Source organism: Hyperolius riggenbachi, chromosome 6, assembly GCF_040937935.1.
Source record: "Hyperolius riggenbachi isolate aHypRig1 chromosome 6, aHypRig1.pri, whole genome shotgun sequence".
Classification (NCBI taxonomy): Eukaryota; Metazoa; Chordata; class Amphibia; order Anura; family Hyperoliidae; genus Hyperolius; species Hyperolius riggenbachi.
In genome coordinates, this window is record NC_090651.1 from 244,273,980 (window position 1) to 244,296,845 (window position 22,866).

At 42.7% G+C, this 22,866-nt stretch overlaps 1 protein-coding gene across 4 annotated transcripts in view; it reads right to left on the bottom strand.

Moving 5' to 3' along the window:
• The window catches only part of DVL1 (dishevelled segment polarity protein 1), a 244,187-nt gene that overhangs the window by 71,763 nt on the left and 149,558 nt on the right, over positions 1-22,866 (bottom strand). The window contains exons 1-2 of one of the 4 annotated variants that reach the window (XM_068240615.1): positions 7,376-7,459; positions 4,994-5,345 (exon numbers count right to left, since the gene is read on the bottom strand). The exons of the other annotated variants lie outside the window; for them this stretch is intronic. Coding sequence (XP_068096716.1) covers positions 4,994-5,174 — 181 coding nt within the window. The 5' untranslated portion in view covers positions 5,175-5,345; positions 7,376-7,459. Of the gene's footprint in view, positions 1-4,993; positions 5,346-7,375; positions 7,460-22,866 lie in introns of those variants that run through there. 4 annotated transcript variants of the gene reach the window in all.

A 22,866-nucleotide genomic window follows, 5' to 3' on the forward strand; every position in this document is an offset into this window, starting at 1 on the left:
AGATGGGAGATCTAATATTATACTAGTCCATTTCCTTTACACTAGTCAGTCCTGTCAGCTTTTTAATACCTGTTGTAAGTAACAGCAACAAAGGAAAAAAATAATTTAAAAAGCATTTTACCTCGGGAGAAATGTAATTTTAGGCTACTTGCACACCAAGACGTTGCGTTAGGTGCTACGTTAAGGTCGCATAACGTGCGCCTAACGCAAGGCCTGGTGCTCTTCGATGTGGACGTCAGAGTGAGCCGCGTTGTGCAGCTCACTCTGGCGTCCGTGATGCGCACTCTTGGATGCATGTGGCATCACGTGGTCCCGCCGGCCAATCACCGCACAGAGCGGCCGCTCCAGGAAGTAAACACTGCATGTCACAACGTGCAGTGAATATTAATTAGCCATGTGCCTGGCCGCTCTCCGCTCCTCCCCAACATGAATGCGCATGTGCAGACAGTCTAACGCGGCTTAAGCCGCTCTAACGCCGTAGCATGCTGCACCTTCTTAAGAACGTGCAGCGTTACATGTAACGCAACGTGGGCTGTGTGAACAGCCCACTTGTGTTACATTTCTGTGCGTTGGGGGAGCGTTTGTAAGCAGCCTAAAGGGCAACTGTAGTGAGAGGTATTTGGAGGCTGCCATATTTATTTCCTTTTAAACAATACCAGTTGCCTTTTAGCCCTGTTAAAGTATTTGGCTGCAGTAAGTGTCTGAATAACACCAGAAACAAGCATGCAGCTAATCTTGTCAGATCTGACAATAATGTCAGAAACTCCTGATCTGCTGCATGCTTGTTCTCGGTCTATGGCTGAAAGGGTTGATATCCTGTGTTAAGAAATTGGCTGCTCTGCCCTAGCAGCCAGCTGACACAGCTGAGAGATCAAATTACACTGGTGATTAGTCACTGATGAGGGGAAATTAGACAGGCTAAACTCTCTAAATACATACTGGGTGCATTTCTCTAGGTTTCCTTCTGTCCTGTGCAAAAGTTCAGGTTCACTTAAATGCTTTGGCACGTGCTGCCCCCTCTAGAACATAAACATGTAATATCCAGTGCAGCTAATGGGATTGACGGATTTATTTTTCACCAGTGAAAACAGATTTACATTTACTCAGGGTCCCATAAGTGTAACTGCAGATAACTGCAGGAAGACAAAACCGCTGCCAACAAATGATGCTGAGAAACATTTCCATCTGGGTTCAATAAACATTGGAGAAGACACAACAGAAAGAGACAGCTAGTGAATATTATTAATACTGTTTACAGACTGTATTATCTCGCTGCACTGCCTAACAATATCAGATTTGTCAAAAAAAGCCAGAAAGCCAGAATTACACTTTGAAGTGTGAACAAGGCAGCAATGTGCTCTATATACTCTTCAGAGAAGAAACCTTATAGTGAACTTGGGCTAAGCTGAGCATGTAACAGGCTTATAGAGGAGATTTTGTGTGTGATCTTCCTCCAGAGCTGGGGCAGACCTCAGCCTCCTCCACGGACTGGAATCATCACAGTCACAAGACAAAACACCTTCTAATCTACTTTTCCAGCACTTTATCTTCACACCCAGATTTAGTTACTTCACATATCACAAGCCATCAGTGTGGGGCCAAACTGAACACAAGACAAGTTCATGCAGAATAAATACTTATAGCAGACATAGATAAAACCAGACTGCAAAACTTCCTGTAGGTAACTGATACTGCAGCACTGATTGCTACGCTTCTACCGAGAAGCAGCATACATGTGGTCAGTGGAGGCAATTAATCTTCCACTGACTCCAGGCCTATCTTCCATGGTACAATATGGCGTTACAGTAAGGCCTCTTGCCAGGCAAGCCTGTGGGTTGCTTTAGAAGTCAGATCAGGTTATTATTTAGGCAAAGTCCAAGAAAAAAACTTACAAACCAAGCCCAGGGAAAAATATTTTAGATGTAGAGAGTGTAAAAAGAGGGTTTTTTTTTAATACAGTCTTCACCAAGCATTGCTTATTAGTAGGAGGGCTTTTTGGTATATTTTATTCCCCTATACATTCCTAGTGGTTTGGGTCACCCCGAGCTTCTTGGTTACTCTGTTGTACTGGTCCAAGCCCTATCCCATACATCCATATCAATCCCTGTCATGTGCTGATGAGGGCCAAAACTCCGAAACAGGCTGTCTACATGTGGGGTTGATGTGGCTGTGTAATATTAAATGCTATATGCTTGCTATACACTAGCGGTTCTGGATGCTTGCTTGGCTTACAGGGGCGTAAAGAGATCATTTGCATATTCAATAGTGGTGCATTGTGGGTAACCATAAATGCTCACTTATAGCTAAATTATTGCAAGTTTCCTTCTGTTTTAAGAAGGCAAATTTCCCCAAGCATTGCTTATTAGTAGGAGCGCTTTTCTGTCTCTTTTATCCCCCATACATTCCTAGTGGTTTGGGTCACCCCGAGCTGCTTGGTTACTCTGTTAATACAGTCTGTGACTAAAAGTGGTGACATTCCCTCACTTCCTATTCCTGAAGACTCCATGACATTAATGGAGACTCCCCAAGCTCAAAGCAGAGAAATGTTAATGTACAGCAGTGCAGACTGGTAAGTACAGTCTTGCACACATGCTATGGTGCTCAGCAGAGTAGGCTGGTCAGGGCCGCCTCTGCCAAGAGTCTAACACAAGTACAGCAGCCCCCGCTCTGCCTCGCTGTGTCAGCGTGCAATCAGGCTGGCACATTGTTTTGGTGGAGGGAAGGCCAAGGGCATTGTTCTACTCACCAACCCCCTACGCCCTCCTCCCCGCTCAGTGCCCCTCGTTTGTGCACCGCCCTGACGACCCCCTTACCTACTTCTCTGCTACATAATAGGTTGCTAGCCTACAGGCTAGCAACAAGTCTATACAGAACTTGGCCGCAAAATGTCACACAAGGGATCAATTACCAATCCCTGTGGGCGACAGTCCTTGCGTGTTCAAGGCTTAACAAAAGCTGAAGTGAGAGGCATACGGAGGCTGCCATATTTATTTCCTTTTAAACAATACTAGCTGTGGGGCATCCTTCTGATCTTTGTGGCATCAGTAGTGTCTGAATCACACACCTGAAACAAGCATGTATCTAATCCAGTCAGACTTCAGTCAGAACACCTGATCTGCATGCTTGTTCAGGGTCTATTGCTAAAAGTATTAGAGGCAGAGTATCAGCAGGATGCCAGGCAATTTACATGTTTTAAATGGTAATAAACATGTTAGCTTCAATATCTCACTTCAGGTTCCCTTTAAAGCTATACCCAAATAAGATTCACTAAGCATATTTCCTGAGTGTCAGGGACTTCCCGGATCTGTCTGGACTTTCTGATTCAGAAGTCCACCCATGTCTCCTCCCCCTCTGGCACTGACATCATTTTGTCCCCTAAAGGGGCATCCACATGCACAATTTGCATTGATTTTGTGTAACCCGCAAGGATCGAACATTATCTTGCAGGTGACAATGCAGGGCCCCAAAGCTGTACAAACGCCACTAGGCAAAGGTTGGATGACACATTCTGCTTCTATAAAAATAGGAGAAAGGGCAACAACACTTGCAATGACGGTGCAGCTTCTATGAGCAGGTAAGGAGAAGAACAATATACTCTGCTACTGTTTGTTGCTGAATGATCTAGAGTACCAGATCATTACGTGGCCTCAGCAAACATCGGGTGCCACTTGTACACAGGCAAGACAGGGAAACCCCCTGAGAGAGTACAGGAATATCCTGGAATACGCATCAAAAATTGAGGACTGGGAGTATACAGTTCCCTCTGATGGCCATAAAGGTTACTAGGAGAAACTGCTCACAGCCAGGCTCCAAATGGACCCTATGGATCCAAACAAGTACCAGAGCTTACAAAAGGTACAGTCTTACACCTTTTAATTATGCCCTAAAAGTACCAAAGTGAGAAAGCATGGAGGCAGCTATTGCTGGCCTATATAATAGAACGTAGCGGTCATAGTAATACTTTGTCTGATACATTGCCAGGTTGCATAGAAGCTACAGGTGGGCAGCTGACTAGTTAGTGACTTAGATTCACTATGACAGATCTTTAGTTTACATGCTGGGTAAATTTGAGATAAAATAGCCTGCGCTCACGCTATTCAGCTATTACACACCAGGCAACAGGGTAAAGTCAACTACATGGATGTCCCTGCGTGTGTCAAGGAAGGTGTAGCACCTCTCACGTCACCCACTTCAAAAGTGACAATGTAAATGCACCCAGATGGGATCTAAGTTAGAGCGGTGTTCCACTGACCAACTCCCTTTCCAGGCCCTATTTTGGGTCAGCATAATACATGACTTGTGTGACAGCGTTTGGGCAACAACTGCATAATCTAAAAATAATTACATGTAACAAGCAGGCTATGGTATTTTGGCAGGGAGACATTGCAGATTGCACTGTGCCATATCAGTGACTGCAGTTACAATTTTTGCTTACATTTTTATACCCTTTACCATATATTCAGCAAAACTGGGCATGAGAAATAACCCAACCGTGCTAGAGAATACATGAACGTAGGAAAGTCTTTATATCTTTTTTTCCCCTCTTCTATAGCAAGAAATAACCAAGCTGTGCTTGTGAGATTAACATACTATTTGATTCATGCAGCTCATACAATTGACAAATGGGGTTGCTAACAGTGAGCTTTCAGTTGGGTGAAACTGTCAACTGAAGTTGTCACACCACCTTGGTTATTACGTGGTGTGGCCCCTGCTCTGTTCCCAGAATGACTGCAACAAGTTTGCCACTGTGCTCTCAATGCTAGCAGGCCTGTGAGAAGCATTCAGTCCAGTGGATACCATTACGCAGTGACACACACACAAAAAATACGATCATCCAAGATGAAATTGATGAGGTTAAATAAGCCAGTCTATAAGGTGTAAGGAAATTGTTTTCAGTAGAAGCTAAAGCAGGTCAGCGAATATTTGGTTCCTGTTCCACGTATGGCCTCACTTTAATATAGGATATCAGGTTTATTTGGTATGTAATACCTACAGTGACAAACACGTGGTTGGGCTTCTGGGTGACAACGAACAGGTTCTAGAGGCCACCGCAGACAGAAAGGACCTCTTTGCATGGATCTCCTTCCATGTACTGATGCATGATAAGAAAAATGCGATCGTTGACGCTGTGGAGGACTCCTCCCAAAGCATTCCAAGAATGAAGAGGTAACCATGATGGCCCTTTAGGCAGACGCATATAAATCCAAATAGTCACTTATGAACGCGGTGAGGTGTGCTTATCATGCAGGAACCATGACAAGCGATGGCTGCACATCACAGATCTGATCAGGAATTTAGGTATGACACTTTTCCACCGGTACTCTGTCCATCAGATGTCACATAATCTGTAATGGTGGTGAAACAGGAGAAAATGAGCACTGGCACCAGAGATTTCAACAGACCCATACGTGGCTATCATACCTAGTTAATTATAATGTCTGAACATTGCAAGATACTTCATAAGAACCATCATCTGGTCAACTGTTTTCCAACTGGCCATTACACCAATGATTTGGCTCTGTACTCTCTACAAGATGGTTTCTCAACTCAGAACCCACAACAGTGAAAACCACAAACTTTCACAGATGAGGTAATTAGTGTCTCAGAAAAGCAACATCAGTGGATTTTAACAAAACAAGCACTGTTGGAGGTACTTGAGGACTAAGTTGAGAAACCCTACTTACACAACCCAACTACACTCAAATAATATCAGCATGTAGATTTTACTGCATTATATCTTACCTGTTTTTGTATATTCTATCTATCCCTAGCACACTGGCCCTACCCCACTAAAATGATAATTCCTATGTGCTCACATTTTGTGTACATGAGGCCTTACAGTAATATGTTGGGATCTCTAGTTTGTTAGAAAGAAAATTAATATATCTGTGGCCAGTGATTTAGCCTAATCAGCCCCAGGGCACTCTAATGGCAGTATTTTTATAGCACCCTCATTTTTACTCATCTACTCTCGTACGTTTATCTCTAATGCAAACTTTATTGTAAATTCCAAAGTTGCCTACTAACACAGAAAAGTGGCTTTATCTGCAGTAACATTAAGACACTGTTCTTTCTATGGGACAAACAAGGGACACTGAGCAGCTAATATCAACGGTTTTAGTGATCAAGAAGAAGGCAAAAGTGTCACAGCAATTGCTTCTCTCCTAAATGGTGTCATGTCAGCATGGTAGCTACAGACATGAGAAAACTGCTTCATAAGTCACAAACACTTAGTTTGGCTGAGTGCTTGCATTGAAGTACTTGTGGGTTGTGGATGGATGAAGGAGATAAGCGGGGCAGCTGGTGTTGCTTATCTCACATCCAATCAAAATCCCCCTTTGAAAACAAGTGGACAATGGTTGGTTGCTTAATTCATAAACAAAAGGTCATAACCTGACCCAGATGGAAAAGACCACATCAAATGACTATGAGCACCTGTGGCGAGCTTAGGGTCCAAAACAAACACTTTTGAGTCTGCACATGATTTGACATGTCAATATCACTGAAATCAGCTGCAGTACAATATAATTGTGCCATATATATGGCAGTGCTCAAGAACAATAATGCACATGTAAACGTGATGAATCTGCAGCATTTAAGCTCCATATTCCGATTTATGTATCCGATCAGAACACAGTACATTTGGCACTACTACAGAGCACCAGGTCACTAAATGTTTTATTTTATTTGTTAATACTGTACACAAGGTGCTAACCAGGCCTTTTGAGCTTCATGAAAAAATTCTAAAGCAAATACTAGACTGTTTTACTAAATCTAGGATGGCATCTATTTGAAAAGTATATAAATATTTGTCTTTGTAAGTAGGGCTCACACTTAGCAATGCTTGCATTGTTATTTAATGTTTTTCTTAACATTACAATATTTGCTGCTTGCAGTTAAAATTTGATTCTTGAATATCCTGGCATCTAACAGTGTATTCAAGAGAAACTTTACAATACTGTAAAGATATCATTACTAACAAGCGTATACATGGGACATTGTTTATGAACAGAAAGTGCAGAATCTTAGCAGTTGTAAGCCAATCAGTTGTTTAGATTTGAGTAGGTAGTCTGCATACTGACTGGTTGTTAAGATAATTGCTAGAACTGCTTTAACTTTGATTAATAACTAGATTCAAGTGTATTGCCTTGGAGCAAGTTAATTCAATAATAACACTACTGCCTGACGAGAGACTTAGCCATAAAAAACTAACAGAAGAAAAAACTACAATAATATCAAACAGCACAACACTGTGCACAGCTGTACGATATTGTCAAACACGTCCAGAGACATGAGGATTCTGCTCAGAAAAGCCAAAATATTGAGATTTCCTTGCTCAGTTTGCTACATGCGATCAGTAATACCCTCTACTTACATGGTTTGGGTGAACAGTTCAGTTAGCATTCATGATCACAACATTTGCAGCATGCATTCCAGAGACCCCCAACCAGAGCTACCTGCAGAGTGGCACTGACACCTCCTCCCATGTCAGCTCTCCTACCTCTTGCTGCCAGTGAGCTCACATCCCCAGCAGCCAATCACAACCGCGTATGCAAATCCCCCCTGCGCTGCATTCAGATACAGCCTGAGGCTCAGGATTTCTGAGAATACTTCAGAAGTGGCTGCCCTGCGGCTGTGTGTGGATAGAGAAAACCGATTGTCTCATAGAAGCTGGCCCCTCTTGCAATTTCATTTTTTAAGGAGGTGATTTAACATTCCCTTTGATGCTGGTATAACATGACCTGCAGTCCGTACTGACAAAGGGCCGTACAGATTCTTATTAACAAGCATGTAATCGGACCCCTTGCCTCCTCCACCTATATTCTGCTCATTAAGCAATTTGCCTTTAGCTGTCTGCTGCCGAACAGAGGGCAGTAAGTAATTCTTAATACACTGCCCCAAAAATTCAATACTGGGAGGTGAGATACTAGCAATTCACAGATTTAATGTTATATGTAAGTCATGCCTAGCAAAATGTGAGCCCTTATCAGTAGCTTAGGTACCTAGTGCTGAATCTATGATGAACGATTATAGTTATTATCCTCTATAATAAAACCCAAGTGTCTCTGCGTCCCATGTCCCTGTGTGTGTGTGTTTTGTAGCACTGTGCATGTGCAGGGAGGGACGCAGAGACACTGAAGGGGAGGAAGGGGCGGGCGGGCGGGCGCGCAGAGACAGACCTAGCCCGTTTTTAAACGGGCTAAGGTCACTAGTTATTAATATTATTATTATTATTGATTTATAATTCTGTGGCGCTGTACAAAGTAAAGGGACCAATACACAGTGATTTCCCGCCAATATACAGCAGATTCGATCACTGTGATCGAATCTGCTGTGAAATCGTTGCGCAAACGCTGACCGAACGATCGATTTCCGTCTGAAATCGATCCAGTCGATTTGACCGTGCGGAAGATTTCGCTCGATAGCGGGCGGGTCGGGAGTGCGTCGATAGCAGTGTTTGAATGTCGGACGACCGACGCTAGCAGCAATACATTACCTGTACCCCTGACGCGTGTCCCCGCTGTCACCATGATTCCTTCTCTGCACTGGGCTCCGGCTGGCTTCACTTACTTCCTGTCCCAACAGTACCTTTAAACAGTAGAGCACCCTCTACTGTTTAAACTTCCCGCGACAGGAAGTAAAGTGAAGCTGGAACCCAGAGCGGAGACGAGACAGTGGAGACCGGGGGGCAGCGGCAGCTCCACAGATTGTAAATCGGTTTCACAGTGAAATCGATTCAAAATCTGTTTGCAGTATAGGCAGTCAATAGATCCCTCTTTGATCACATTCGATCACAGAGGGATCTATCTGCTGGTCGATCTGGTGGCTATCGACCAGTGTATAGGGGCCCATACACCTAACGATTTTCCCACCGATATACGGCCGTTTCGATCACAGTGATAGAATCGGCTGTGAAATCGCCGCGCACACCGCTGACAGAACGATGGATTTCCATCCGAAATCGATCGTTCTCATCGATTCCAGTCAATCCATCCTTGCGGAAGATTTTTCTCGATCGCCGGCGGGTCCAGAGTGCGTCGCTAGCGGCGTTCGAATGCCCGACGACCGACGCAATACAGCGGGTATACATTACCTGTTCCGGCCGGCGCGAGTCCCCTAGTCCCCGCTGTCTTCTTTCCGCGCTGGGTTCCGGACCGGCTGCAGCTACTGAACTTCCTGTCCCGGCAGGAAGTTTAAACAGTAGAGCGCCCTCTATGGTTTAAACTTCCCCTGGACAGGAAGTTCAGTAGCTGCAGGAACGGTCTGGAGCCCGGAGCGGAGAAGAAGCTGCGGGGACCAGGGGACTCGCGCCGGCCGGAACAGGTAATGTATGAAGGGGGGGGGGGGGGGGCAGCAGCAGAGGCAGCTGCACAGATTGTGATCGGTTTCAGGATGAAATCGATTCACAATCTGTTTGCAGTAAAGGTGGCCATACGATCCCTCTCTGATCAGATTCGATCAGAGAGGGATCTATATGTTGGTCGAATCTGATCGCAAAATCGACCAGTGTATGGCCACCTTAAGGCAGCCTTACAAACAAACATGGGGTTTAAAATAATGCAGACAATGGTGTACACCAATATATGAAATACAGAGTTACAAATTCCAAGACACAATAGGGTCTTGGTCCTACCCTTGCGAGCTTACAATATAAAGTTATCGTTATCACTATTACAGACTCTTTCCAGAAATGTAAATATACAGTGGCTTGCAAAAGTATTCGGCTCCCTTGAAGTTTTCCACATTTTGTCACATTACTACCACAAACATGAATCAATTTTATTGGAATTTCACATGAAAGACCAATACAAAGTGCTGTACACGTGAGAAGTGAAATGAAAATCATACATGATTCCAAACATTTTTTACAAATAAATAACTGTGGGGTGTGCGTAATTATTCAGCCCCTTTTGGTCTGAGTGCAGTCAGTTGCCCATAGACATTGCCTGATGAGTGTTAATGACTAAATATAGTGCACCTGTGTGTAATCTAATGTCAGTACAAATGCAGCTGCTCTGTGACAGCCTCAGAGGTTGTCTAAGAGAATATCAGAATCAGAATCAGAATCATTTTATTTCGCCAAGTACAATGGGGGTTGTACCCGGAATTATTTTTGGCTCATACAGGGTTGGAGATGGTACAAACACATGCATGCAATCCAACACATACAATCAGGTACAGGTATATTGGGAGCAACAACACCATGAAGTCCAAAGATCACACCAGACAGGTCAGGGATAAGGTTATTGAGAAATTTAAAGCAGGCTTAGGCTACAAAAAGATTTCCAAAGCCTTGAACATCCCACGGAGCACTGTTCAAGCGATCATTCAGAAATGGAAGGAGTATGGCACAACTGTAAACCTACCAAGACAAGGCCATCCACCTAAACTCACAGGCCAAACAAGGAGAGCGCTGATCAGAAATGAAGTCAAGAGGCCCATGGTGACTCTAGACGAGCTGCAGAGATCTACAGCTCAGGTGGGGGAATCTGTCCATAGGACAACTATTAGTCGTGCACTGCACAAAGTTGGCCTTTATGGAAGAGTGGCAAGAAGAAAGGCATTGTTAACAGAAAAGCATAAGAAGTCCCGTTTGTAGTTTGCCATAAGCCATGTGGGGGACACAGCAACATGTGGAAGAAGGTGCTCTGGTCAGATGAGATGGCCAAAATGCAAAACGCTATGGGCCTGATTCACAAAGCGGTGATAACTCAGTTATCACGCCTAAAAGACTTTAGGCGTGATAACCTTTGCACTAGCAAAGTTATCACCGCTTTGTGCTCTAACTCGCGCAAAGTTTTGCGCGCAGAAACGCGTACGCGCAAAGTCCCATAGGGCTTAATGGGCGCTCCGCGTGAAGCGCGGTGCGTTGAGCGCGGGAGCTTCGCGCGAGTTTCTTCAGATCACGCCTAAACTAAGTTTAGGCGTGATAAAAGGCTTTTCACAGGCGTGCAAAGTGTTTGCACCGCTTTGTGAATAAGGCCCTATGTGTGGCGGAAAACTAACACTGCACATCACTCTGAACACACCATCCCCACTGTCAAATCAAATATGGTGGTGGCAGCATCATGCTCTGGGGTTGCTTCTCTTCAGCAGGGACAGGGAAGCTGGTCAGAGTTGATGGGAAGATGGATGGAGCCAAATACAGGGCAATCTTGGAAGAAGACCTCTTGGAGTCTGCAAAATACTTGAGACTGGGGTGGAGGTTCACGTTCCAGCAGGACAATGACCCTAAACATAAAGCCAGGGCAACAATGGAATGGTTTAAAACAAAACATATCCATGTGTTAGAATGGCCCAGCCAAAGTCCAGATCTAAATCCAATCGAGAATCTGTGGCAAGATCTGAAAATTGCTGTTCACAAACGCTGTCCATCTAATCTGACTGAGCTGAAGCTGTTTTGCAAAGAAGAATGGGCAAGGATTTCAGTCTCTAGATGTGCAAAGCTGGTAGAGACATACCCTAAAAGACTGACAGCTGTAATTGCAGCAAAAGGTGGTTCTACAAAATATTGACTCAGGGGGCCGAATAATTACGCACACCCCACTTTGCAGTTATTGATTTGTAAAACATGTTTGGAATGATGTATGATTTTCGATCCACTTCTCATGTGTACAGCACTTTGTATTGGTCTTTCACATGGAATTCCAATAAAATTGATGCATGTTTGTGGCAGTAATGTGACAAAATGTGGAAAACTTCAAGGGGGCCGAATACTTTTGCAACCCACTGTATATAATGCGTACAACCTCACTGAAATCTGCAAGTCAATAGTATGAGCATGATTCATACCCAGCACTTTATTTATGTAAGATATTATATACACTCTGCTTATCAGCTCATCTCCATCTTGTTAAAAATGTGTTTGAGAATCCCCTTTGTTACAGACCAGTGCACACAAACTATTTACAACTGCTCTGATCTTTGGTAGTAGCCCTGCTTAGCTGAAGCTGATACCTTTTTTTACACAATTTCTGAGAAACACATCCAACTCTGCCATGACAGTTATGAACTGACACCCTTATTTAAAGAACAACTGTAACGAGAGGTATTTGGAGGCTGCCATATTCATTTCCTTTTAAACATTAACAGTTGCTTGGCTATCCTGCTGATCCTCTGCCTCTAAAACTTTTACCTGAACAAGCACATGCAGATCAGGTGTTTCTGACATTATTGTCAGATCTGGCAAGATTAGCTGCATGCTTGTTTCTGGTGTGATTCAGACACTTATGCAGCCAAATAGATTAGCAGGGCTGCCAGGGAACTGGTATTGTTAAAAAGGAAATAAATATGGCAGCCTCCATGTTTTTCTCACTTCAGTTGCCCTTTGAACATTTCAGAGACATATCCACAACTGCACCAAATGTAAGGACTTGCTGCCTCTCCACCAACTCCTTTGTAACATTACCTAGTATCTCCAACCTACTCCCCCATAGATTGTAACCTTAAAATAGGCAGGGTCCTTTCCCTTAGTGTACATTGTCTCTACAGAACTTATTCTGTGAAACAAACTTTGTGGATGGTACCCGTCTATAGATCCATGGATAAGCTCCTCTACGCATACGCCTCCTCCCACACTTTTGGCCAGGAGTACAGGCCAAAAGCTATGACGCACTGATTGGCTGACCCCCAATGAGCTTACATCCTTTAGTATCCCATGCAGCTTCTGAACTAGCCACTAGAGCTCCAATCTCACTGTCATGTGACTGTAGTAAGCCTGGAGCTCTAGTGGCCAGTTCCACAAAAACTGTTTGCCGGGAGCTGCAAAAATCTGGATTCCACGGAAGAACTGCAATTAGAAAACCTCTGCTCTCAAAGACAAATGTTTCAAAGCATTTAGAGTGGTGTAGAAACCACCAGAATTGGTCCCTCGAGCAGTAAAAAAAATTTGATTTTCTCTGACGAATCATCGTTTACCTTATTTCCGACCTCTGGCCGAGTGTACATTTGGAGACAGTCGAAAGAAGCATTTCATCCAGACTGCCTTCTCCCAACCCTAAAACATGGCGAGGGTTCTGTGATGATCTGGGGTGCTATTTCTTGGAAATCTGCCGGGCCAATGATTTTCCTTCATGGAAAAATTAACAGCCGAGACTATTTAGGAATTTTGGGCAACCAAGTTCATCCTATGGTTCACAACTGTTTCCGGAGGGGAATGCCATCTTTCAAGATGATAATGCCCCAATCCATACAGATAGAATTGTTAAAGAATGGCAGGAGGAACATTCTAATGAAGTTGAGCATCTCATCTGGCCACCACAACCCCCAGACCTCAACATTATTGAGCATTTATGGTCGTTATTAGAGATTCAAGTAAGAAGTTGATTTCCACCGCCATCGTCTCTAAAAGAACTGGAGGATGTTTTAACTGAAGAATGGGCTAAAATTCCTTTGGAAACAATTCACAATTTGTATGAATCAATACCTCTGAGAATTGAGGCTGTAATTGCCGCAAAAGGTGGGCTTACACCATATTAAAATATATTTTGTTGCTTTTCAAGGTGTTTCCATTATTTTGTCCAACCCTTGTGTGTCTATATATATATATATATATATATATATATATATATATATATATATATTTATTTTATTTTTTTTATTATTTTTTTTAAAGAACTAAATTTCCCTTTATAATTAATACTTTGTACATTTACTTTATATATTCTATGTTTAGGACTGTTTAAGAGTGATTTTGGAAAACCGGCAAACGCTAGTATATTTGAGTGCAGAATGCCAGTCCTTAGAGAGAACATTATGTAGGACACGTCTTTGATTTGCACGCGTTAGAACAACATAAACAAGAAAAATGTATTTATCTGAAATCATATTCCCCCATTCCCCTTACGGCTCATTTATTAAGAATGCTGCTTACAGCACGTTCCCTGCGAGCCAGCCGCTTCCACACAGCACATAAAAAGCAGCTGTCTTCTGCCTCATTAATCATGAGCTTCGGTTAGATACGCTCCCCTTTTACGACCTTTTTATTATGTTTTGATTTTACCTGCAGTCGGTTTGTTGTGTTAGAATGGAGATATTATGCAATGCTACTCATCCAGAATATTCAATAAATTCCGAAGCGTGGTAATTATGCAGAAGCTCTTTTATCAGAGTGTGTGAGAGCTGTTTGTGATGCGCCACAACAACCAACTTCCAGCTTTTCACTCTGAAACTCTCATTCCTGTCTGGTCACTGTGTGATAACGCAGTTCACATGAATGACACATAATGGCGTGACTTCAGCAGCCTTCAAGGATTTATTTATGAAAGGTTGGTGAGTTTGGGCAGGGCCAACAGGCTGGATTAGAAATGAGCTGAGTTAATTCCATTCTGCTGATACTTGCGCTTCTTCATGACTTACGGTAACTAAGGTGCCCTGTACTCCCACAAACACATCTATGCAAAAAGGGCGCCGAGGAAAAATGGGCGACCGGTGAAGCCAAAACAAGTTTTTTAACCCTATTCTTACACTTAACCCATCCTCCAACGATGCCTAAACTTAACCCCCACCCCCCACGGCTAACCTTAACCATCGTTCCCTCCACACCAATCCGCTGAAAAATTGGGTAAAAAACTGTAATTTTTGGGCACTCAAACTTTCTTTTAATCCCAATATTTGAATGGCCGTTTATGGCAGCTCCCAAACTTCTACCGATAGTGGGTGGCCAAATTTCAATGCTACAAACTGATGAAGGGACAATACCCCAAAACAGATACGCACATGTCAGTACGCCGCTGGTCAGCTTGACCCTGGGTGAAACGAATGACGGCTCACCCTTCTGCCGCTGAAGTTCCTGGTGGCGTTAAATACTATTCCCCCTCCGAATCATAGCAACCTGAAGGGAGAAGTAATACGGGGTCTGGCAATCGCCGAAACCCCTGAATTACCCATGCACTGGCCAGGGACTATAACATTTCTGCTATATCGACGCCCAACTCAGACGTCATGTGGTCAGCGCTGTGTGCCGAGGAAAGACACTTCGAACACAGATGTGTGTAATTTAGAATAACTGACTGGATTATTTTTTCTAACCAGTTCAGGTATTTCCTTATTTTGCTAATGCCATGTCCTTCTATACACTTCAGACATGTAGCTAATGTTTTCATAACTTTTTAAAAGAAACAAAATACATACTGTACACACATATTTTTTTTTTACTAACAGCATTGTTCTACAGTGAAAGGCATTCATTTTTCTATTTGAATACTTATATGGCCAGTAGCAATACTGAGAGAAGAATACAGCTTTTACTTTTCAGATTGCCTGCAGAAAAAGACCCACCAGCAGCCCAGCTGTTCCTCAGCCACTGACCAGGAACACCAACTACTACAAAGCTCTCTACGGATGACTCTTTTTCATAAACTTGAACAAATTGAGTGAAACTAATGACAAATTGTATAGAATCGATATGGATGGCTTGACCTATGTGGCCCAGGGCGCCTCTAGGCTTTGACCTACCTACAAATCTATCTTCCACTTTGTCAGGTCTTGGTGCTACAATAGAGGTGTTTTTAATAGACACATTCACTGCACTGTCAGAGCTGTAAAGAATGTATCTAGAGCATATAATGTACAGCCTCATACGCTGTGTGTTAGCAGAACATCTCAGATTTATTACCTTTTATATCTTCATTACATTTCATTATGTTTTTAAGTTTATTTAATCACAGTTCCCAGTGATTTGTACAGGGAGAGCCCATATGACCGTTTATAAGATAAATGGCTGCCGGAATCACTCTGAAGTGATAATATTGACTTCTAGTCACAGTTTCGTTTATATTAAGGTGCCAAACATGACATTTTATATAAAAAAATAAAGCTAGTAATTTAAATGAATCTCTCCCACACTCCTAACCAATGTACAGATGCATCCTGTACATACCAGTCTGCAAAACTAAGAAGCGCTAACCTTTCACAGAAGCTGCTGGTTAATTTCTGCACATGCACAATAGAAAATGTTTTGACCAATTGCATGATGGCCTGGTACAACAATCATTATTGGCACTAAACTACCATCACTGGAACTCTTATATAAGAGAAGGGATAAAAACATCATCAAGGACAACACTCATCCTGAAAATGCCTTGTTTGAGCTCCTTCCATCAGGTAAACGTTTTAGATCAATCCGCATATAAACGAACAGACTGAAAACCAGCTTTTTCCCATCTGCCATAAACTTGATAAACTCTGATTCCTCTATGAAATAATTAACATTGTGTACAAATTGTTTAAATATTTGAAATACCTGGCATACTTGTATAATTTTTCTATTTCTAGCTTTGTTTTTATCACTATGTTCCTTATATGCACCGTAGGGCTGTCATAAAAAAGTAATTTCATTGTGTTACACAATGACTATAAAGTGCTTGAATCTTGAAGCCATAGACTCTGAACAAGTATACAGATTAGATTGTCTATGACAAATCTGACAAGACTAGCTGCATGCTTGTTTCAGGTGTTTGAGTCTGATTCTACTGACCAGAAAGATCAGCAGGACTGCCAGGCAACTGGTATTGTTTAAAAGGAAATAAATATGGCAGCCTTCATAGGTCTCACTCCTCGGGTTCACTTTAAAGGGAACCAGAGCTAAAGTAAAGAAAATATTCTATACATACCTGGGGCTTCCTCCAGCCCCATACGCGCTGATCGATCCCACACCGCCATCCACCGCTGCCCGCATCTACGAGAACCGCCTCCCGTCACTGACGTCATCTGAGCCGGGCTACGCTGGTGAAGTGCATCCTCTACGTATCTCTCCAGTGGCTGCTGCAGAGATACGCAAAGACCGCACTTCTGCTACGCTAGACTAGCTCCGACTGACGGCAGAGCGGGGAGCCGGTTCTTATAGATGCGGGCAGCGGTGGATGGCAGCGTGGGATCGATCAACGCATATGGGGCTGGAGGAAGCTCTAGGTATGTATAGAATCTTTTCTTTACTTTAGCTCTGGTTCTCTTTAAGGCTTGTTTGCCCTAATCTCTCAGTCAGCAGAAGCTGAAGGGGCATGTCAGATTCTGCAAGCCCTGTGCAAACAGCTAGACAAAGTTCCATCTGCTTTTATGGGTTCCACTAGAAATCGCAAAACGCAATCGCTAAGTGCTTTTTCTAACAATTTTAGCAGCATTTTCCAGAGCAATTTTATGGTGATTTTAAAGGACTTTTGAATTTAATGCTAGCAAATTTTGCAGGGATTGCACATTTTTTGATAGTGGTTCTGACTCTGAGTAGTAAAATTGCTTTTGTACAATAATTAAAAAGCAATTTTGCAGTAATCCTTTACTTTGTACTAAAGCACAATTACTCTAAAAATGCTGCAGGACCCGCAATTGCTATTTGAGGACATCGTAATCGCTCCTGTGGAATAACCCCAACTGTCTTTCAATAGCCTTGCCCATTTGGAAATGCTGGCAATTCCAAAGTTTCGCTGAAACAGCTCTTGTGGGTCCCAACCCTATGTCCAAGCTCCATAGACCAGTACAGAACACTGATTGATTTATCATACAAAGAAATGTCAGGAATAGTTTTTTACTATTATTAAAATAATCAATTATATCAATTGAACTTCATAGACTCCTTGTTTTTTGACTAAACTGTACCACTGATTTAAGAAAAATACATAATCATCTGTAAATGTTACACATTTTCTGTACTGAAATGATGTAATTTCACTTTAAAATACACTTAAATGGCGAACTTTAAGTTCTCCAGAGTTACTGGGTATGTGTGCTTTTATCAGAACGGGTAATGAAAGGGTTACATGTTATAACCACATTACAATCGATCAGCAGACCACAAAACGGAGTTGGATGCAGTGCCTTATGGGTATTGAGCAACAAATGGGCTGTAATTGAATAACAAGTGGAAACAGACATCAAGTAAGATAGAAATATGTTTTCTATGGGATTATGTAGCTGCCAGAACATGGCAATGATCATCATTAGTACAGATACTGCAATGCTAATGGTCCTGAGGACAGTTATTACATCTGGAATGAGGCAGGCAGGGAAACCTTTCTTTCTCTAGGTAAGATATATTTCCCATAACTCTCTGCGTACCAGACAAGAAACTACTGGAGCAGGGGTGGTGCTGAGCAACACGAAAACATATCAGAATGCTTATTTAATTTATCAGCTGAAATCTGATTGGTTACCCTGAACAACTTCTCCACTTTTGCTCAAGCTCAGCTATCTTGAGAAGTCAAAGCCTAATCTTCACCACACACATTTTAAATGTGATCAGTTGATGGCATTTTAATAAAAAATAAATAAATACAAATTGTAACCTCTTCCCAAACTCAAACTGCCAATTTTAAGTGGTATGAAGCTCAGCATTTCTTCTTGGCTTTAAAAGATTATTTACAGCATGTGTTGCTCTGTAAAATGTATTAGCTGCATGCTCATTATACACCAGCAGTTTTGCATATTCGATAATGATGCATCATAGGAAACCACAGTTCCTCACTTACCGCTGAATTATCGCAAATACCTTATGTTTTAAGAAGACATTTTTATGTCTGTTCTTTGCTAATTGCAAAAATGCCAGTGAACAGCTTCTCTTTTATTTATGCAAAACATAAGTTTGTCTTCTTAAAACAGAAGGTATTTGCGATAATTCAGGTTGGAGTGAGCATTTGATGTCTCCCACGATGCATCACTGCTGAATATGCAAATGATCCTTTAATGTCCCTGTAAGCTAACCAAACCTTCAGAACTGCTGGAATGCAATGATGTGTCATCTAGTTCATAGTTTAGTAAGAGGGCTTAAAGAGACTCTGTAACAACAAAAACCTCCCCTGGGGAGTACTCACCTCGGGTGGGGGAAGCCTCCGGATCCTAATGAGGCTTCCCACGCCGTCCTCTGTCCCACGGGGGTCTCGCTGCAGCCCTCCGAACAGCCGGCGACAGAGCCGACTGTAGCTTCAATATTTACCTTTGCTGGCTCCAGCGAAGGCGCTGTGGCTGCTTTCGGCACGGAAATAGACGGAAATACCCGATCTCCGTCGGGTCCGCTCTACTGCGCAGGCGCCGGAAACTTGCGCCTGCGCAGTAGAGCAGACCCGATGGCGATCGGGTATTTCTGCCTACTTCAGAGCCGACAGCCGTCAGAGCGCCTGCGCAGGAGCCAAGAAGGTAAATATTACGTCACCGCTGCATGGAGGGCTGCAGCGAGACCCCTGACGGATGGAGGACGGCGTTGGAAGCCTCATTAGGATCCGGAGGCTTCCCTTACCCGAGGTGAGTACCCCCCAGGGGACGTTTTGTCGTTACAGTTCCTCTTTAAGTGGTCCTTTGTAGCCAAAAAACTGCTGATTTTAAAGAGATGCTCATTGGAAAGCTTGGTACTTTTTAACGAAGTGTTAAAAACAGAGGTGGTCCTTTAACCACTTGCAGATCCCTGCTACACATATATTTGCCCCTAAAAACTTCACTTGGGGATAAGGGACATATATTTGTGTTTCTGACTGTTTGCCTGCTCCACGAACGCCCCGTTCCTCCAGTCTGTGATTGGTGAATGGAAACGTGTTCCCAAAGCCAATCAAAGTTCTTTTTTATCAAATGTTCTGATGCTCCACAAGCTCCACAGGTTTTTGGGCACAACAGTCTGCTGTGTGCCCAAAAACCTATCTGATTATGTATATAGGGTATCATGTTAAAGAGACACTGAAGCGAAAAAAAAAAATGATATAATGAACTGGTTGTCTACTATGAATAATTTCTAGAAGATTAGCAGCAAAGAAAATATTCTCATACTTTTATTTTCAGGTATATAGTGTTTTTTCTAACATTGCATTATTCTATAATATGTGCAGATTACACAACACTCAGCATTCAAAATGATTCTTTCAGAGCAGTCTGTGAAATAATGACCTCTCCTCTAGCAGATGGCTTAAAAGTGAGACAAAGAAACCGAGAGCCCAATATGGTGTAGTATGTTAGTAGTCAGAATGGGGATGAATGAAAAAGTAAAGGTAGATGTACTCACAAGTCTGGGTTACCGCAAAGGCAACCACTGTAAATGCAGGTGGGGACAATTAGAACCTGACCCCACTCAGGTATTTAAGATGTCGCTCTCTGTAGACAGGAAAACGGGGAAAACACCCCTCCACCATGGGTGGACTATTCAGCAATAAAAACAATAATAACAGAGGCGCCAGCAAGTGTAAAATAGTTAAAATCCGCTTAAAAGGAGTGGTGTAGGTGGAAACACCGCTCAGGTACAAAATAGACCAACCAATAGGCTGTTAATTAATAACAGTGATATTTATTGGGGATTTCTCCAGGCATGCAACGCGTTTCACGGGCAAAGTTCCCGCTTCATCAGGCAAATCGGATAGGAGAAACACAGTGAAAGGTCCAGTTCTGGATCAAGCGCCTCAACCACTAACTTAGTCGGAGAGCTTAATGGCTTGTTTGCATAGAGATAACAACTGGAGTTTCTCAACTCTTCCTGTACTGGAAACAATTAGACTGATGTATCTGATCTTAATGTTTTATTTCTTAGCTGTACTACACATACAAATCATAATATCATAATTTTTTTTCCGCTTAAGTGTCTCTTTAACTGTGACAACCAAGAAAATGTAATTTGGGGTGTTTTTGGGTTAAGGCCTGCGTCATATGAATTCTTTTTAGTGACCAAACTGAATCAAAAGCAATAAAAATGTTATTTTCATATACTCTGTACCAAAATAAAATACTAGTAAAAAAAAAAAAAAGACAGAATTGAAAGAGAATACAAATGTTTCTACTTTAGGGATCCAGGTTCTTAAATATGTATGCGATGAGTGTGCATTATTGTTAGTTTTACAAATTAGGGCCTGTAGTTACTGAGAGAAAACAAAAAACACCTTTATTTCTAAATAATATATTGTTGCCATGCAGTGTTCTATGAAAATAATTTAAATGTTGTAATAAGCAAGACAAATGGGCAAATAAAATTTGTGGGTTTTATCTACAGTAGCACTTTTTATTTTCAAACTATAACGGCTGAAACTGAGAAATAAAGACTTTTCTCATTTTTTTTCTTCATATTCCTTTTAAAATGTGCACAAAATAAAATAATTCTTAGCAAAAAGTACAACCCAAAGAAAGCCTAGTTTGTCCTAAAAAAAACAAAAAAAACATGATACAGATTACTTTAGGTATGATAAGTAGCGGTAAAGTTATTGGCAAATGAATGAGAGAGTTAAATGTGAAAATTGCTGTGGTTTTTAACCACCCTGGCGTTCTATTAAGATCGCCAGGGCAGCTGCATTAGGGTTTTTTTTAAATAAAAAAAAAAATATTTCATGCAGCCAACTGAAAGTTGGCTGCATGAAAGCCCACTAGATGGCGCTCCGGAGGCGTTCTTCTGATCGCCTCCGGCGCCCGGAATAAACAAGGAAGGCCGCAATGAGCGGCCTTCCTTGTTTTGCTTAGATCGTCGCCATAGCGACGAGCGGAGTGACGTCATGGACGTCAGCCGACGTCCTGACGTCTGCCGCCTCCGATCCAGCCCTTAGCGCTGGCCGGAACTATTTGTTCCGGCTGCGCAGGGCTCAGGCGGCTGGGGGGACCCTCTTTCGCCGCTGCTCGCGGCGGATCGCCGCAGAGCGGCGGCGATCGGGCAGCACACGCGGCTGGCAAAGTGCCGGCTGCGTGTGCTGCTCTTTATTTCATGTAAATCGGCCCAGCAGGGCCTGAGCGGCACCCTCTGGCGGTAATGGACGAGCTGAGCTCGTCCATACCGCTAAGGTGGTTAAGGGGAAGGAAGGAAGTTAACTCTTGCTTTGGGAATCTGTATTAAAAGATACCACACAACATGCTTCTCGGCAGATGGTCAAAAAGTGTGTCTTCACAGCACTTATCACATCACCAACAAGCATTTTGCAGAAATATAAAGTGTGTATGTTGATTTTCAGTCAAGGGTTGGGGGTTGTCATCAAGGGCGTAGCAATAGTCATAGCAGCCATAGCAGCTGCTATGGGGCCCTGCAGCAGAGGGGGCCCAGTGGGTACTTAATGTATTCACAATTAACTTTCTTGTGTTTCTCCACCCTCTGACTTTTTCTCAGTGCCCGTGAACTATGTGCAGTGATTGCATACGGATGTGAATTGACCAACAACGTCATATCCGTAGGGTAGGGGCAGGTGGCATTGCTATATCCAAGGGCCCCATGAAAGTTTTGCTATGGGGCCCTATGATCTCTAGCTACGCCACTGGTTGTCATCATATCTTTATTGCTGAGCCAAGCGATTAACTCAGATTTTATAGTAAAGTTGAACTTTAGGTTTACTAGACCTTTACCGAGTCAGCAGTTATATGCACAGTGAATGATGTGGGAACGCCAGGATAAGAACACTATGCCGCTGGTGGCTGGGAGGGGTCAAGCTGTAGGGTCAGTGTACAGTATTCAAACTGCCTGCAGGCCTATAAGAAGAAAAAAAGTCCAAAATGTGTGAAGAAAAAAAAATATGAATTCAGAAATTTATTTTTTCTCATAATTTTGGACAACCTTTCTCACACTCTGCTGCCTGCAGCGACAATGTCAAAGTGTGTAGCCAATATAACGTGAGAAGCATGCTCTGTACACCCTATGGCCATAGCTAAGCTGCCACTTTCACACCTCTATGCGTGGAGGTAAAGAGAAAACATGAAAACACTGATGTTAATACTGCATTATAAGAGGCATTGTGCCTGCATAGGGTGATTAATGAGCAATTCATGGCTATGAAGGTGATGAATGAGTCTTTGCTGTGTCCTAATGTCTCTAAAACTGCCCCAACCCTTAACAGAACACTCAATTTTAAAGGTAATAAGAAAATATATCCACAAGTGTCACAAAAGAACTGCAGCTGAGATGTTCACTTAATCCCAAATAAATATTTATTT